At 57.9% G+C, this 16,640-nt stretch overlaps 1 protein-coding gene across 7 annotated transcripts; it reads right to left on the bottom strand.

The window, feature by feature from the left end:
- Positions 1-3,184: 3,184 nt before the first annotated feature.
- LOC143150971 (proton channel OtopLc) lies at positions 3,185-16,303 on the bottom strand. 7 transcript variants are annotated; one of them, XM_076319630.1, is made up of 10 exons: positions 15,750-16,303; positions 13,662-13,963; positions 13,208-13,485; positions 6,775-7,002; positions 5,686-5,888; positions 5,570-5,596; positions 4,882-5,195; positions 4,506-4,671; positions 4,129-4,414; positions 3,185-4,026 (listed from the first exon to the last, which is right to left on the bottom strand). In XM_076319630.1, exons 2-10 carry the CDS (start codon positions 13,746-13,748, stop codon positions 3,321-3,323), a joined length of 2,295 nt encoding a protein of 764 aa, XP_076175745.1. In that variant the 5' UTR covers positions 13,749-13,963; positions 15,750-16,303; the 3' UTR covers positions 3,185-3,320. The 7 variants fall into 7 exon arrangements, with proteins under 7 accessions (XP_076175745.1, XP_076175746.1, XP_076175748.1 ...); XM_076319631.1 differs by having other exon boundaries at positions 13,662-13,934; XM_076319633.1 differs by having other exon boundaries at positions 13,622-13,963; positions 15,750-16,302.
- Between the last annotated feature and the right edge of the window lie 337 nt (positions 16,304-16,640).

Below are 16,640 nucleotides of genomic sequence, written 5' to 3'. Positions count from 1 at the left end.
CGGTGAATATCTAGACGACGCGCGCGCGTTCCGACCGGGATGCTTCTCGTTGATCGCGTAATTGGGCCGAATTGCGAGGCGGACGTCGACGGTCCGCGCGTCGTCTCGCGAACAATCAGAAAGAGAGCCACGATCCTCCTTCTCGACCACCGAGAAGATTCCTCGAATCGCGAGGCGGACAGGCATTTGCGTGGGTGCGCGGATTTGAAAAAGTGCGCACCTATCGTCGCGAGAGAGAGAGGGAGACGAATCCGCGTGAAAACGGGAGCCGATGTGAAACGCGGTGACTCGAGATCGGACCTTGACACGGTGAAAGGGAGGTGCGCAAAATTGAATCGCTCTTATCTCCCCTCGAATCGAGCTTCGCTCGAGGTACGTTTATATCGGGGAGAGAGTGCGAAACGATAAGAGCAATCGAGCGTAGGTCGAAACGAGCCTAGGTGAAAACGAGCGGATCCTCCTCGCCCTTGATCGAGCCTCGTTCGACGCGAGGTTAATTACGATTCGATCGCGGCGAAAGAAGGCGAAACTTGTGCTCGCTCCGCTGGTAGAAAGTCGCGTCGCGGATCGATTTCCTTTCCCTTTGGCTCGGATCGGGCTTCTCTCGGAGAAGCGAGCGCGGATTCGACTCGACGTCGATGGATCGTGGACGCGGCTGCGAATCGTAGGTATTTGGGTCGACGCGAGCCGCTCGGCCGCGTTATTTTCATCGAGCCGCGCCGGCTCGCTTCGGAGCACCGCTGGAACACGCTTTCCTCGCGTCCCGCGTTTCGCGACTCGGTCTGCGATCTCGACTACCTCGGATCGTCTTCCTCGCCGAGGAAGCGTCCCGCGACGACTCGTTCGGTAAGGAAAAAAATGAAAAACCGTATACCCCGGAGACGTCCGAACCGGTAACTTACCTACCCGATGAACTCGTGGCAGAAACGGAACTCCCCGATGAATCACCGCGGTCGTTCCGATCGAAACCGCTCGAAGGTCTCGCCGCGTATAGCGCGGCTCGGCTCCGGTTGCAGCTACGCGCGTTAACGGATACGTGACGGGAATAACGCAAACGCCGGGTTATTATTGCGGACGAGTGTATTGCAATTCGTAAGGTACAAATAGTACAAAGGGTATAAGAGTACAAACATTGCGTAGGAACTAGAGTATGCGGACATAGAAAAAGTACAGTTTAGAGACGTGACGTAGAAGGGTATCTTTCGCGTGCACCCTCGTTCGACTCGCGAACACGAATTGCGTGGATCGTGACTTACCTCGTGATTCGATCTCGCGTTTCCTTTCGATTTCGGCCGAGACTCGTGCCGAGATCGTACGGGCGTCGCGCCCAAACATCGAACGTATCCTTTAACGTCTCCGACAGCGAGGACGGGCCGGAGGACGAAACATCGCGGGAGAGGGAAGGTGGGACGAAACGGGTGCGGAGAAACCAAGGATCTCGACACGAGCCCCGATCGATAAATGTAACGTGTCGCGCGTAAATCCTATATCCGATGATACAATAAATATTATAATAGAACAACGCAATAATAAATATATTTATATTTCGTATATATATGTGTATATATTATATATAATATAGGAAGAAACATGTCGACACAACTAGCTCTAAACACCGAGAGGATCCGTTCTTTTTCTCGTCGCTCATCCTTTTACTCCTTCGCGTGTATTTACAGCCGCTTGTTCGCGGTCGAATCGTATCTTACACAAAGGAAAAATCAACCGGATCAACCGTGCGAATCGACGTCGCTCGAACGCTACCGATCGAAAGACGAACTCGCGATCCTCGCGCAAACGGACGCGAGCGTGCGAGCACGGTGTCTCGTCGCACCGATCGACTTTCGTCCAATCTTCCCTAGCGAGCGTCCGTCCGAGCGCCGAGCGAAAAATACGCTCTCGAGCGAGGGGTGGTCTCGATTCGATCGAAGCTCGCGAGCGTATTTCGATTCGCTCCGTTTTCCTCCGTTCTCGTTATTCGTGGCTTGGACAGCGCGCTCGACGGATTAAGGCTCAATGATATGATTCGCCGTTGTACTCTGTTCCTCCTTCGAACGATGCGACTAAATTCTCTTCTATCGTTCCGAGTCGTACGGTCTCGGATCTACGGGAATCTACGGGACGATGCTCCTGCGCGAACGTCGCCTTCTCGACGGCGAACGATCCGCTTGATTTCTGGACTAGGCACCCTTCATCGACAAGAATCGGTTGGACGCTACTTTACCGAGCGGTTGGTGCCGTTTGAACCGCTTCTCTCTCTCTCTCTCTCTCGTTCTCGGTCTACGGCCGACCCTCGATTTTTGACTCGCGACTAACGCGCAACGTCGTGCGAGGAGCCGTTGGAAACGTGCTATTTCGGTGCGATTCGGCTGGATTCGTGTAGGATAACTGTTACGCGTTCGCGTGTCCGAGCTTCGAAGGCTTCCATTCGCCTCGAAGCGCGAACATCGATCGATCGCTGGACGTTGCTACGTAAAATCGAGAGAAACGGACCGCTCGATTATCCGTCGGATCCGGCGCTCCGTTTCCCACGACGGCTAGCTTTTCGAAATATCTACTTGGACGCGAGAGACGCTATTTAAGTTGTAGTTTGTACTACGTGGAAGACGGATGTCCGTGAGAGTATTCGAGTAACATCGAAGGACAGATCGATCGAGAATTCCTGGATCGACCGGGGATTCGGGTCGAAAACGGAATCGTTCTTCCATCGCCCGAGCCAACCACCCCGGGGTTGCTTGGATTTCAGTCTTACGAACGTTACGACCGAAGAAAAAAGGACCTCTCTCTCTCTCTCTCTCTCTCGCTCTCTCGCTTTCGCGCGTTCTCTTTCTCTCTCTCTCTTTCGCTCCCTCTCATTCGCTATTTCGATCGATAGAAAATCCTCTTATCGCGTACATACGTATCGAACGGAATCTTATTGTTCCCGAAAAAATCGAAGGAACCGAGCAGTCGCTTCGACGATTCTAAACTTCTAAACGCCTACGTAGGTAACTAACCTTTGGTAAAAAAAATTGTGCGTCGTCGATCGCGCGGGCTCGTCGGAAGCTTGGTTCCGGCGATGGCAACGGATCGGTCGCAAAGTCGACGACGCGAACGGTCTACCCGGAGCGACTCGGGAAGACTCGGGGTCTTCCCTCGAGGGCGGTGGGGGCGAGGGGTAGGGCGAGAAGACGTCGCGACGTCGGTCTTTGGGCGCGCGATCCCTTCCTCGCTTACATGAAGTAAACCGGATCGTTCTCCGCGATGGCACCCAGCCTCGCCGGCAAGGTTTTCGGTCTCTGCAGAGCCGGTGTGTTGCACACGACCTCGCGGGACCCCTTGCGTCACATGTAGGTCGGTTTCACCTTGTACGCTTTTTTCCAGACCTCGCAGAGGCAGACGGTGCTGTGAAACCTGTAGAAGATCGCCAACGGCATCGAGACGTGAGTGATGATCGTCCACGCCCACAGCCCGTAGAAGTTCAGCTGGACGGGATGGGACTCGGCTCGCGACTTCTCCAGCGTGTTGATCGCCCACATCGCGAGATTCGTCACCAGGAGAAAGGTGACGATCTCCCTGCCGGGTTTTCTTCTGATCTGTTTCGCGGTGGCGACCGTGCGCCGCGAGGCGTCCAGGATGAAGATGGTCTGCAGGGTGGTCTGCACGACGCTCGCGAGCGCCGTAACCAGCACCAGGACCGTGTGCTTGGCCAACGTGAACTGGGCGCCGATGATCGTGAACGTCGAGTAGATGAACGTGCCCGTCTGCGCGGCGACCAACAGTATGTTGTCCAGTTCCAGGTTCCTGGACCCGTCGTACCGTAGCCTGCGCATCTGGAACATTCCTATCAGCGTGGCCATCGTCGACATCCCATAGAGGGTCAGCTCGCAAACGTTCACCTCGGTGACCGCGAAGCTGACCAGCTCCGGCCGCGAGATCAGCACGAAGAACAGGATCAACGAGATGATGGTCAGCACCAGGATCAGGATGCCGACGAAGAGGCCCTTGTGAGCCCCAGCGCAGTCGACGCTGTAGTGGTGGGGCGATCTTCTGCGCAGAGGAAGGCGGAGAACGTTGATGAGGCGTTCGGTCGGTGAGTCTGGAAAAGGGTTTCGTTTCTTTTTTTCTTTTGCTCCGTTTCCGCGGGTTTACCTGTACGCGTGCGCGTGGTGTCGCGATCCCAGCGGCGTTTTCGGCGGCGAGAACGCCGCCTTGGATATGTTCTTCCACATCACGTACAGAATCGCCGCGCAGATCAAGCTGTACTCTATCGTGCAGGGAAAGAGAAACGGGCTGGCGTCCTGGACCAGCGAGCCCATTATGTTGGTACGCCGGCACTCGAACATGTGATGCGGTCCCTTCAAACCCCTCGGAAGCCTCGGGTGTTCTCCGTGATGGTAGTGACTCTGTCCTCCGAGATGAAGATTCCCCTTCGGACCTAACGTTCGTTTCGGTTTCAATCGACGCTCGTTCGGAGCACGCGTTCTACGATTTCTTACGTTCTCGGGCGAGACGGCCGAGTCGCGTACCTAGTCTGTGGGAGATTCGCAGCGATCCGTTTTCCGGGTTGTAGAACGTCAGTATCTCGTGTTTCGTTTCCTGGACGAGAACGTTCAACCAGACCGACAGATTCGTGCCGATCATGTGCATCAGTCCGAAACGCGCGACCACCCGATGACGGTAAACCTTCATTTGCTGTCGACAGAGAACAGAGAACAGAGATTAAGAGTCGGCTTCGCGAGACCGCTTCGGGTCGGGGACCGTAGGAAATTTCGACGAGGGTCCGATTTCCGTTCGCGGTCGTTGCATTCAGCTCCGTCGTCCGGCGAGGGAACCCTCGCCGTTGCGTTTACGAAACTACCGCGATCGTCGATCGAGGAATCCGGAGGAGGAAGGATCGCTCACCTCGTTGTTCAGAAATATAAAGTACATCTGGATGAAGATGAACGCCATCCTGGTGGCCGGCGTCAGAGCCAGCATGATGTTGTGGCACTTGGTGTTCCGTTCCAGCTCAAAGTACTGGCCAAACTCCAGGCCCGAGTAGATCATCGAGCCGATCCCGAACGCCACGGCGCCCATCCGAAGGTAGAAGCTCCCGTAGTGCTGCGCCGGTATCACGGCGCCCATGTGCGGATAGACGGCGTCGGCCGCGTCGCTGTCGCCGCCGGCGCCGCTCGACGAACGCGACGAGTCCAGGTCGCACACGTCCTTTCGCTTCTCTTCTCATGCAAATTTATGGTAATCGGCCGGTTAAGATTAATGCGATTTTAACAGGGACCGAGCTTGCTTCCCGTGGTCGGTAGCGGATCGAACTCAAGCGAGCGAGCGAGCGAGCGAGCTACGCGGAGGCCGTTGAATTTACGACGCGGCTGGTTTCGGCGGTGATCGATCGACCCTTCGGGAACGCGAGGAGTTTCGGGGCCAGGGACTCGAAAGGGTTTCGAGAGCTTTCTCTAGTTTCTGATCGCGCGCGGGTCCGAAAAGTGTTCGCGAACCTTCCGGACGAGCCTCCGCGGAGTCGTGAAACCGCGGCCGAGTGATCGCGCCGGAAGCGAGAGCGTTAGTGTCCTCCGTGCGGTAAGGAATTACCTACTCGTAAAACAACACGCGTTGGACCTTCCTGAAACGTCAATTGGAACATTTCACTCCATTTGCGTGCACAGATCCGTGAACGTTTAACGCGGACGAGAGCCGCGATCGTCGACTTACTTGACTTTGGTCTGCTGTCGCGGACCAGCGTGGCGTACGTGTAGACGAGGAAGATCATGCTGCCGAAGTAGAGATAAAGGTAGAATCCTTCGTAGAACGACGGCGGTATGTAGGTGGATATAACTTCCGCCATGGGAAAGGCGATTCCCATGACGACCAGCAGCTTTCCGTACAGGGCGCTAAATGTCGTCGCCAGGGCGTCGCTGCGCAAGAAACGGAAACGGTGCTTGAGCCAGAGTCGCGATCGCGGCTGGGGTACTCTCCGGCGATTAAATATCGCGTGATCCTACCTGCGACGGTCGCTCTCCTCGCGATAATCGGGGTTCATCGTCGAGGAACGAGTCCGCGGTACGCGATGCGAGAACGCTCGTTCGGCGGAATCGTTCAAGGCCGGTTCCCTCGTTAACGCGAAACGCGGTCGGTTCGAATCGTCACCGGATGAAAAAGAAACGCGCCGGCCCCCGGAACGAAATTGTCGGGAAGCGTCGGTGTGGATACCATTGCCCGCAAATACATCCACCCCCGTAAGAATTGGCTCAATTACGGGTAATCGCGTGGTCGGCCGTGCGCGTGTGTTTGATTCATAAAGTACCGGTAATTGCGGTGCAGACGTCGGTCAGGATAACTCGGAGGATCACGTGAAATTTCCGTGGCGAGCGGCATATATTCTCCCCTCCCCGTTCGAGCCGATTCACCGTGAATGGAAACGAGTCGACGACGAACGAAAGATTTCGTTCGCGAAAACGGGGACGTCGCCGGGCTCGAATCGATCTCGATCTCGATCTCGATCTCGATCTCGATCGCGTTAGCGTTAGCGGGCGTCGATACTCGCGGGGTCGATACGCGCGAATTTGGGTCGCTCGAATTCAATTTCCCGTCTCGGCGACGAACGCGACGCGACCACCGACGAGTTTCAGCGACGCAACCGTCGTTCTAGGTCACGGTCGTTGTCCATCGTCGGTTGCGCGACGCGTTACGAACCTCACCGATGCCTCGCGTTCAATCGAAGAAAGGGAAAACGGAGACGAAAACGCGCCGCGATTTTCTCGAACGAAGTAATCGCGAAGGAGGATATCGCGGACCACTCACCATCCGAGCTTCTTCCATTTCCGGTCCTCGGTGACGTCGAGGAAGGTCGGGGCCGGGTAGCACATCGCGGAAATCGGCTGCGAGGAGCATGGTAGAGCCAAGGCGAACTGGGGTGGCCGATGGGTGCGGGAGGGTAAGCTGCTGCTGTGTCTAGACAGCGTTTCCGGCGAAACGATTACCGCGGACGGTGAAGCCGGTGACGGTATCGCAGCCGGCAGTCCTGGCCAGCTGAACAGACAACGTTTCCTCGTTAGTTCCGGCGGTCCTCGTACGATCGATCGTTCGGTATCGACGGTTCGATCGCGGGGCTAATCGCCACGCTCGAGCGGGCAATTCGCGCGAAGCGACGCGGTTTCTCCGTCGTCCTTACCGGCTACGGGATTTCATAGTTTTTCAGGCCAACCCTCGTCGTTCCCGCGATTCCTCGGGATCCCGTGAACCCGTTTGCGAGGGCAACGTTTTTTCCCGCACCCGCGCGTTTCACGGAGCTTGCACGCACCCTTTCCGCGCGAAACGGATCGACGAGCGGCGTTCGATCACCGTTCGTCCCTCTTGAAAACGTTCCGCTCCAGTAATTGCCGGTGGATCGCGCTCGGAAGCTAGGGTCCCGTTTTCTCGGCTCGGAGCAACGTCTCCCGAAGCGGGGGACGTCTCGGTAGGCGAAACGGTCGCGAGCGTTCCCTTCCGTTCGGTTGGTCGGTAAAAGCGCGAAAACCACCGGCTCGTATCGCGGTGCTCGACCCACTGCGGAGTTTCGAACCGCTCCGTATTTAATCGTTTTTCCCGACTCGGTGATTATTTCGATTCCGTCGGTTTCCGCGCGAATTCGCCCGACCCTCGTCTCGAAAGCGTTCGAAGCGAGTTACCGTTCGAGTTGAAGCGACTTCGCGTCGCTGCGCGGTCCTCGTAATTCGTTTAAGAGAGTTTCCGCTGACGGCCCGCCCATCGGAGATACGGTTAAGCCGGTTACTCGCAAGTTCGGAGCCGTGAAACTGGCTGTCGTTGCTCGCCGAGCGCCGCCAATCGCGACTCGTTAAATCCTCGCCGACCAACCGCTGGGAAAACTTTTGTCGGCGAGCGCGTCCGCGTCGCCGCGGCAATTAAGTCCGCGAATTTCCATCCGCCGCGGCGCGGCGCGGCGCGGTTCGGCTCGGCTCGGATCGGTCTCCAAGGCCGACGCTCGGACACGGGAAGAAGCAATTAAGCGCTTCGCGAAAATATTTTCCCTCGCGAACTTCGATGAAATCCCGCTCGCGAGTTCCCGTTACCGCTTCGTGCTCCGCACGAGAGACGCGCGAGCAATTAAACCGGGGGCGTGACATTTTTAATTTCCTCGATTACGCCTCCTTCCTCTCCCTCTCTCTCTCTCTCTGTATTGGCGCGTTTCGACTCGAACTCGCGACGAAAGATCCAACGAGGATCCAAATCTCGATTCGAGACGACGAACGTCGTTCGATGCGACGAATACGCGCGCCTCGAATAAACCTGGACGATTCGAGCCCGAAGAACGCGTCTCGGTTCGTTCCAGTAGCGCTCTTCGGCGTCCGGCTGAGAGTTTCGGGGCGTACGAAGGGGAACTCGCACGGAACGGTCTCGCGCGTCTAATTTAAGGTCAACGCGGTGCCGTAACGTTTGATACACTTGTCACATTGATACTGGCTGCAGGAAGAGACCCACTATAGCGCGGACGATTTCGTGAGCGTCATTAAACGACGACTTTCCAACGTCGGCCGTTTATCTAATGATAATCCGACCGATCCCTCTAATCCAACGACCGACGAAACACGGCCGGCTGGTTTCTCACAACGCGGTCTTTCGGGTTTCGCCAGCGTCGTCTACCCTCTTACGCGCCCTCGGATCCGCGCCGGAACGCGAACGTTTACCGTGGAATTTACGACCGACGACAACTACGACGACGACTCGGCCCCCCCAGGAACGGGCTCGCGTAAATTATTTCCTCGGCGCAATATCGCGGAAAATTTCAATTTACTTCGACGCGGAAAAGGAAACTCGCTCGAGGGGTTTCTTCGATTCTCCGTAGACGCGAGAGTTCGAGAGATATTTACGACGCGCGCGAAAACGAGCAGTCTCGAAACGGTTGAACGATAAGAACGCGTCTGGTATCGATTCGTTCGCGGCTTTGCGCTCTCGTTCGACATTGGGTCAGGAATTTCGCCGGTACGATTTCGGTCGGTTCGGGGACCTCGGTCGAGAATAGAACCGCGTCTCGAGACGCGCGAAAATGGCTGGAGGAACCTCGGAAACGGGGTCAAGACGAAGTTCTTCTTTCTTAGTTTCGGGTCGCGAGTCCGGGTCTACGGGACGCACATTGTTCAACGTTCTCGGCGCTCTTGCTCCATATTTCCATGGAGGAATTACGCGCTAGAAACGTACAGCTACCGCGGTGGTGCACGATGCCTCGTTCGTCCCCTTGAAGCGGAGAGTGTCGAGTCGACCCGATGACTCGGCCGTTTCGCGCGTTGGAAACGCAACCGCGGAGAAGATTCGAAGGTCGATCGATCTTCGACGGATGGTTCGACTCGAGAACGAAAGCATCCGCCCCGAAACTGACGGCTTTCGAGATTTACGGGTTCCGGTCGGACGTCGCGGCAGGGTCGTCCTCGCGTTAAGGGGAACGCGAACGAGACGTCGAACCGGATACGAGTCGCGGTTCCTTCCGGTACGGGTCTCGCTCTACCGATGACTCGAAATTTAACCGGCTTCGAAGAACGATTCGGTTTCTCCGGTCTCCCGAGTCGGTGAACTTCCGTCGGTCGGTCCCGTTGCGAAAGGTGGCGCGTTCGAACGGGACGGGTGGCGGTCGTTCCGCGCGTTTAAGACGTTAAACGAGGCGCTGCGTAAAACGACCTACCCCTACGATGCCGATGGTAGGCGGTGAGAGGGACGCGGAGAAGTTTGGTCCTTTCGACGAGATAGGAGGGTCACTCGCGCTCGCGCGCACACGCGCCGTGAAAGAGAAAAGAGGGAAAGCGAGGAGGAGGGTCGCGGGAGCCTCGGCCCTTGGTTCGGAGGCTTTTTGAAATAATCACGTAGTGTTGGAGAAGCAGAAGAGCGCGAGAGGGTGTCGAGGGAGGCGCTTGCTCGCTCGCTCTAGGAGGGGATGCGCGAGAGCACCGAGGGGTTGATTCAGCGGCTGAGTGCCGTTCCCTCATTGTGGCACGAGTGTATCCGTGGCTCGAGGACTCCGGGGTCCGACTCGCCCTTGTTTCGGTGGCTCCGGTACTCCGCCACCCCTTCGGGGGCATCCCTCAGGAATCTACTCGGCGTCTTTGGGTACTTTTCTTGCGCGACGCACACGCACACGCACACGCACGGAGAGAGACAGAGAATGTTTTCTTAATCGTTGCTTCGGCGAACTCGGCGCGCAAATACTCGATAAAGGTTCCTTTTCAATGTCCTCCTCGCGTTTCTCGGAGGACGACGCGGATCGTCGCGACGGTTCCGTTCCCGCGTGGTTCGTCGCGGTCTCGACGTTTCCTCGCGGTGTTTCGAGCCGTCGTCTTGGACGCGATCTCCTCGCGATTCTCCAATTCCGGATGGCCGCGCTTACGGCGAAAAGGATCGATACCCGCGAAATTCCTCGAGCGGCTCGAACCCCGGTCCGGTATCCCCGGTTTCCGCGGCACCCGAGCGGAACCAAAAACGTCCCACCCTCTATGGCTCGACTCGAGCCTCGAAATTCCGCGTCGAGTAGCACGCGAAGCGCAGGAGACGAGGGACAGGGAGCTCGTGGGATCGTGAAATCGCAGACGGAGGTTCGTCGCGCGTTCGTGTGCGCGCGCGAGTTCTCCGGATTCCCGGCCAGTCGTCCGTGGCGAGGACCGGCTCGGATCGATCCGCGGTCGCCGGGACGGAATCGCAGTACCTGAGGGAGGTCTCCTTGATGAGCATGTCCGTGACCTTGGTCGGTGGTTTCCTCGGCCGTCTCGGCGGAATGTTGTCTGTTGAACGCACCGAGCGAATCGCACAGTCACGGCCCTGCGGCTCGTGTCGCGGCACTCACGGACCCCGCATTACAAACTGAGGCCCTGCTCTCTCGCGAGACCGTGGCTCTCTTTCTCTCCCTCTCTCGGTCTCTCTCCGTCCGTGGTCGCTCGGCTCTCCCACCGGATCGTCTCCGGGTACGCGGTCGTTTGATAGCGGGCTCGTTACCCGAACGACGATTCGCAGTGGCGTAACTCTCGCGGAAGGACCGACCGCGATTTTACTCACCGGGGAGGGACGGAGGATCGAGATTTCGCGGACGATCGTCGAATCGAGCTCGAGTACCTTCGGAAGCTTCCTCTACACGGGATTCGGGGTTTCTCGGTAAGGGAATGGGCGAGCCGTGAATCGGTTTCGCGTTGAAGGATTTCGTGGAAAAACGACGGTTTCGGTTTCGGTTTCGAAGGAGTCGGGGCTCTCTCGGTTGCGTCTACGCTGATCGAATCTGCGCTGAAATCGAGGGAACGGGTCCCGGTCTCCTCGGTCGCCCCGGTCTCGTCCGGGACGGAGGACGGTTCGCGGGGGTTCCGGTGAAACGGGGAAGGAGGAGCTGGAGGGAGATTCGACGAGGAGAGGGTCTGGATAAGGCACGATCGGAAGCGAGAGAGGCGCGCGGCGAAGGTCGTTCGTTGGCCATAACGAAGCGACAGGTCGATATTAAGTTCGGCGCCGCTGGCCGGAACGCGCGTTGACGAATTCGCGTTCGATATCCGGCGGAAGCAATCGAGTTCACCCCGGAACGGGGGTTCGCGGATCGGGGGCGACACGGATCGATAGAAATCGACGTTCGACGCCCGCGATCGATCCCGCGATTCGTCGCGTCGCGAAACGAGGAAATAACCGGTTCGGGCGACCTCCCCGCTCGACCAATCAAGCCCGGGGATCGCGTATCGCCGGGAGCTTGCGCGATCGGCGAATCAATTTGCACACGGACGCGATTAATATCCTCCAAGAGGTTTCGTAACAAGCGAAACGTTAATTGCGACGCACGAGCCTCGTTATCGTCGACGGTCCGACGATACGCTTTTCGCCGACGGTCTCCGCTACTCCCGAACCCTCGATCGAGAAAATACAACCTACGAGTTCGCTCGTTCGCGAATTTACCGCGTTCGAGGAGAACCGAAGAATTTTTCCGCGCGAAAAAAAGCAGCGGACTGCTCCCCGGTGGACAGGAGGGCCGAGGGATGCGCGTTAATCGCGGACAGTGACCAACGTCCCGTGCTCGCGAGCGGTGCCGGTGGTCGTTCGAACCGAGAGACGAGGAGAAACGTGCCCGTTCGGGGGGACCCGTAATTTACATCGCGACGTTACGTACGAAATACCAACCGGAGAATAATTGACGCGAACCCGCGAGAACCTCTCCCGTCTCGTCGAACCGGCGGAAACGACTCGTCGAAAGAGGGAAAAACTAACACCCGAGGCGGCGTTCGCGCGAGAAAACGTTCGAGACGAACGCGGTCCCCGAAGAGGGCGGATCTCTAACGCGGACGCTTCGAAATCGGCCCCCCGAGAGCAGAGGCTGCCTAACATTTTTCCAGACGGAAGAACGACGCGACACGTTCGCGAGGGAACGCTCGACGCGTTTTCCAGGAAGATCCAGGCGACGATTCATCGCACCCGAACGACCGACCCTTCGAACGCGTAATTCGAATTTCCTGCCGCGAGGTAGTCGCGTCATCGCGTCATCAAGATTTTCATCGTAGGTCGCGGCGTTCTCCGCGCCGCACCGTTTCATCGCGAGTTCTTGCCGCGCAATTACGCGCCACCTCGAGCGGTATTTTTTTCTTTTTTTTCCTTCTTTTTTTTTTCTCTCAGCTCGCCGCATTTTGTTCGCCCCGACGCCGAGATCCGGACGTTCATTTTGTTCACCTACTTAGCTCGGCTCGGTTTTTTCATTCGACCCTCGCGCGTTACCCACAAAGAGAGAGAGAGAGAGAGAGAGAGAGAGAGAGAAGCTTCGTCCGAACGAGACGCACGAGCGTGTATTCGTTAACGGGCGGAAATATTCCCGCGAGAAACGCTAGAGTGGAAGAAGCGAGCACCGGGCGCTCGGTGAATCGTTGCTGGCTCCTTCGTCGAGATTTTTCGAGTCGTAGCCTTTTCAACGACGCTTCTTTCGACGCGAGCGTCGAGTAGGCTCGCGACGAGGTGCGAAACCGCGAGAAAGAAACCACGATCGCGGAAGACTTTCGAAACGTTGAATCGGAGACGGACGATGAACGAGCGAACCCAAACTCGAACGAATCGGTATTTTCGCGCGGTCGAAAGGGGGCGCGACGGACTCGAAGAGTTTACGAAAAAAAAGAAAAAGAAAAGAAAAGAGAAAGCAAAAGGAATCGCAATTAAGAGGAAAGCCCGGGAGGTTCGTGTTAAATAACCCCCGTAACGACGTATACGCGGTGCGCGTACGATATTTCCGCGTACTCACTCTTGCGGGGCGAGCGTGGAGAGCCGGGGCGGAGTTTGCTGCGCCGGTTTCTCCGCTTCCGTGTTAATTATGGGGCCCTCGGGTGTACGCAGGGCGGCTTCCATAGCCGCGGCCTCCTCCTCTTCGCGAAGCTCCTCGGAGGCCTCTTCCGGGATCGTGGTGATGTCCTCGATCGGCGGCGGTAGCTCGTTTCCGTTCTCCTCGAGATGGTTCTCCATCATCGGGTCCGAGTTGTTGTCCCCCGGACGCGTCACCTCCTCGATGTCCGAGTCGATACCCTGTTTCGTGGAAAACTTCGAATCTCGATTCTTCGCGGGGTGGTTCGCGCGGTAAACGTAAACGGTCGCGCGGTAGCGGTTGGGTCGGGTCGGGGCTCGTCGTTGAAAATTTCGGGCCCGCGGGTAAGGGACTTACCTATCGGGGATCATCGACGGCATCGACGGGGGCTTAGTACCTGAGCAAAGTCCATGTAGAAGGAATCCCTGGAGTCGGAGCTGCCACGGCGTAGCCGGAGGCTGAGATCCGGTGAACTCTCTCCCATCTTTCTTATCTTCTTTCTCGCTCGTCCGCGTTCCTTCCTGTCGGTCTTCCTTCCTCTCGGATCCCTCCCTCGCGCCTCGCCTCGCCTCGCCTCGCCTAGCCTTCTTCACCCCTGTGACGCTACCAACCCCCTTTGTCTTTTACGAGCTTCTTGCTCCACGGTCGGGGAATTCTAAAGAGGGTGGCCCTGCGCACACAATCCACCGAGTTTGCAGGCTGAAAGAATCGTCCTTGAATGACGGATCGTCGTCTCGTTCTATCGTCTAGCCCTCGTGCCGCGTTCTTTCGCTATCTTTTTCCGTTTTTCTTTTCCTTTTCTTCCCCGGTTCGGTTTTCTCCGTCTGGCGCGCGCGCGTACGCCCGCGAGCCAGAGAACAAGAGTTCCTTGGTCGACGGCGCGAAACAAAAATGTCCCCCGGTGAAAGAAGAGTCGCCGAGTGCTCGTACGCGAGATCGTGAATGCCGACTCCGGATCTCTGAATATCAAACTTCCGCGCGTGAATTAAAATTTCACCCGTCCGGCGTGCTACTTTCGCGACGACGACGACGAAGGAGCGGAGAACAACGACGGAAGAAGACTCGTACCGTTTGAGAGTCAACGGGCCGCGAACGCGCGCAATTTCGACGTCTCGTTTCCACGGAGGGTTCTCGATCCGCTCGATCCGCTCGATCCGTTAATTTCGCGGAGGTTCGGTTCGGTTCGGTTCGGTTCGTTCCCGCGACGCGTACCGTGGTTCGTCGGTTACGCGCGGTTAGCTCCGCTGGAACGATTACGTCGCGTCGAAACTAATTACGGAGAGCTAGGAAATTCGATCGGGTCTCCCGTTTGTCTCGGGGTTGATTGCCTTAGCCGCGACTTCGTACGGCCGAGTTTAATTAAAACCGGGTGAGACGGTCTCGCCCCGCGGGATCGAACGCCCGTTAAAAATCTCGGTTCCGCGACTCGATTGATCGTCGACTCCCGGCGAAGACGTCGCGCGTACCGTGCGAGTTCGTAGGACTCGCGCACTCGACGCCCCGGTCCCGTACTTTTCGAGTCTTTGGAGGACTCCGGAGCACCGGTTCTCGTTGACTCGGTAACGAGACACTCGGTACGAGGAGCGAGCTCTCGCGGGGGATTCGTCGCACCGCGGACTCGAATCGAGGCTTAACTCGATGCGATTTCGCGTCGCGGGAAACTTGGACCGTTCGTCGGAACGCGGCGAGTCGATGACGAGCGAGAGGTTACTTTGCATAAAACTCGAGGGGGGTACGAGACGAGGGCGTTCGTTCGTTCGTTCGTCCTGCTGCGTGGGATTCTCCTGTTCGCGGATCAGCGAAGGAGACCTCGATCGACGTTCCACGGAGGTTTTATGGGTCGCGTACGCGGCATCGAATATTTCAGCCCGCGCGCGTTACGGCGATAGTACGGGGCGTGGGGTGGAGAGAGAACGCGGGGCGAGACGGTGTATCTTTTCCTCGGCCGATCGTCGTTACGGGTCTCCCGGGACGTTACCGCGAACCTTTCTCGTTCGACGGTCTCCAATCGAGACCTCGATCGATTCGGAAAAATCCGCGCGAGACGCTTCGACGATCCGGAAGTCGTGGACGTGGGAAATAATCGCGTTAACGGATCCCGGGGATCGATGGCTAGGTTCCAGCGTAGATCTTGGCCGGTGGATTTCACCGCGAGCGGTTTCGCGCGCGGCTACTCGGAAGGCAGTTCGTTGGCTTTTCGCGTCGATAGCCCATTTTCCGTAGCACGAAAACGCAATTAACCGTAGATCGCGGGTAGTCGATCGGGCCGGCGTAACGCAGCTACGTACGCGGAAACGAGTATCGCGATCGTTGGAACCTTTATCGTTTCGACACGCGAGCGACGCGCGATCGTCACGCGAGCAACGGGCGCACCGTTCACCGACATTTTCTTCCTCGCGGAAAGGCGAAACGGAAAAGGCGTAAGAACGGGGCATCGATTGGCCCGTAGGTGAATAAGAAAAGGGTAAGTTTTCGGTGGACTTACGGGGTCTGAAGCTCGCACCGCCGGACGTATCCTCGGCTCATCCCCCCGTGTCGCGGGCCGATTCGTTTTCACTTTCATCCAGCGGCTCGTAGTCCCTCCTGCCCTCCCTCGCGTACATCCGTTCGCGGCACCGGGGCCGTCAGCTCGCCTCCGGCATCCGGAACCTCCGCGGTTCCGTGCCCGGCCGCGAAACTCTCTCCAGCCACCGCACGAAACCACCCCACTCGCGGCCGTAAACACACGGACGGGGATTCACGCGGTCCTCGGTGGCGCATTCACCACAGTGGCGTAGCAGGCTGCTGCACGCGCGCGAGTGCACGCGAGATTCGCCGCGCGCGTACCGCCGGTGCGGTCGCTCGGTTCCTCGCGCGTGCGAACTCGCGAGCACCGCGGGGGACGATGTGTTTTCCTCTTTCGATTAATATCGCGGCCGACCCTCGGCCGGCGCGCAACGCCGGAACTTGTTGAGCGACCTTGCGCGATGGAAAGTGGGTTTTCCCCGGAGCGGGTTCACGGACGACGCGCGATCAATCCTCGCGAGCCACCGAAACGAGCCACCGTAGTGTCAGTTCGGCACCCCCCGAAGGGCGCGCCACGCGAACCATCGACATCCTGCCAGACCCGCCGGGCTGCTGCGATGGCCCGGGCGTCGCGACGCCAGCGCCTGCGACGCCGCCACCCGTCCCGCGCCGAACGACCACCGACCACCGACCACCGCAGCACCGTGGCGACGCTCCTCGTCGATTTCCGTAATCTTTAACCGAGACCGAAAACCCAACGACCGAACGACCCTCGTCGACGATTTCGAATCGGTCTACGATCGCCCTCCACGGGAAACGATTCCCTCTCGAAACGGAACGCGTTAAACGTTAACGCGAACGAACCGATCGA

The sequence above is a fragment of the Ptiloglossa arizonensis genome, chromosome 9 (assembly GCF_051014685.1).
Source record: "Ptiloglossa arizonensis isolate GNS036 chromosome 9, iyPtiAriz1_principal, whole genome shotgun sequence".
Lineage (NCBI taxonomy): Eukaryota > Metazoa > Arthropoda > Insecta > Hymenoptera > Colletidae > Ptiloglossa > Ptiloglossa arizonensis.
Note: the sequence above shows the minus strand (reverse complement) of the source record. Positions and strands in the feature narration are given on the sequence as shown.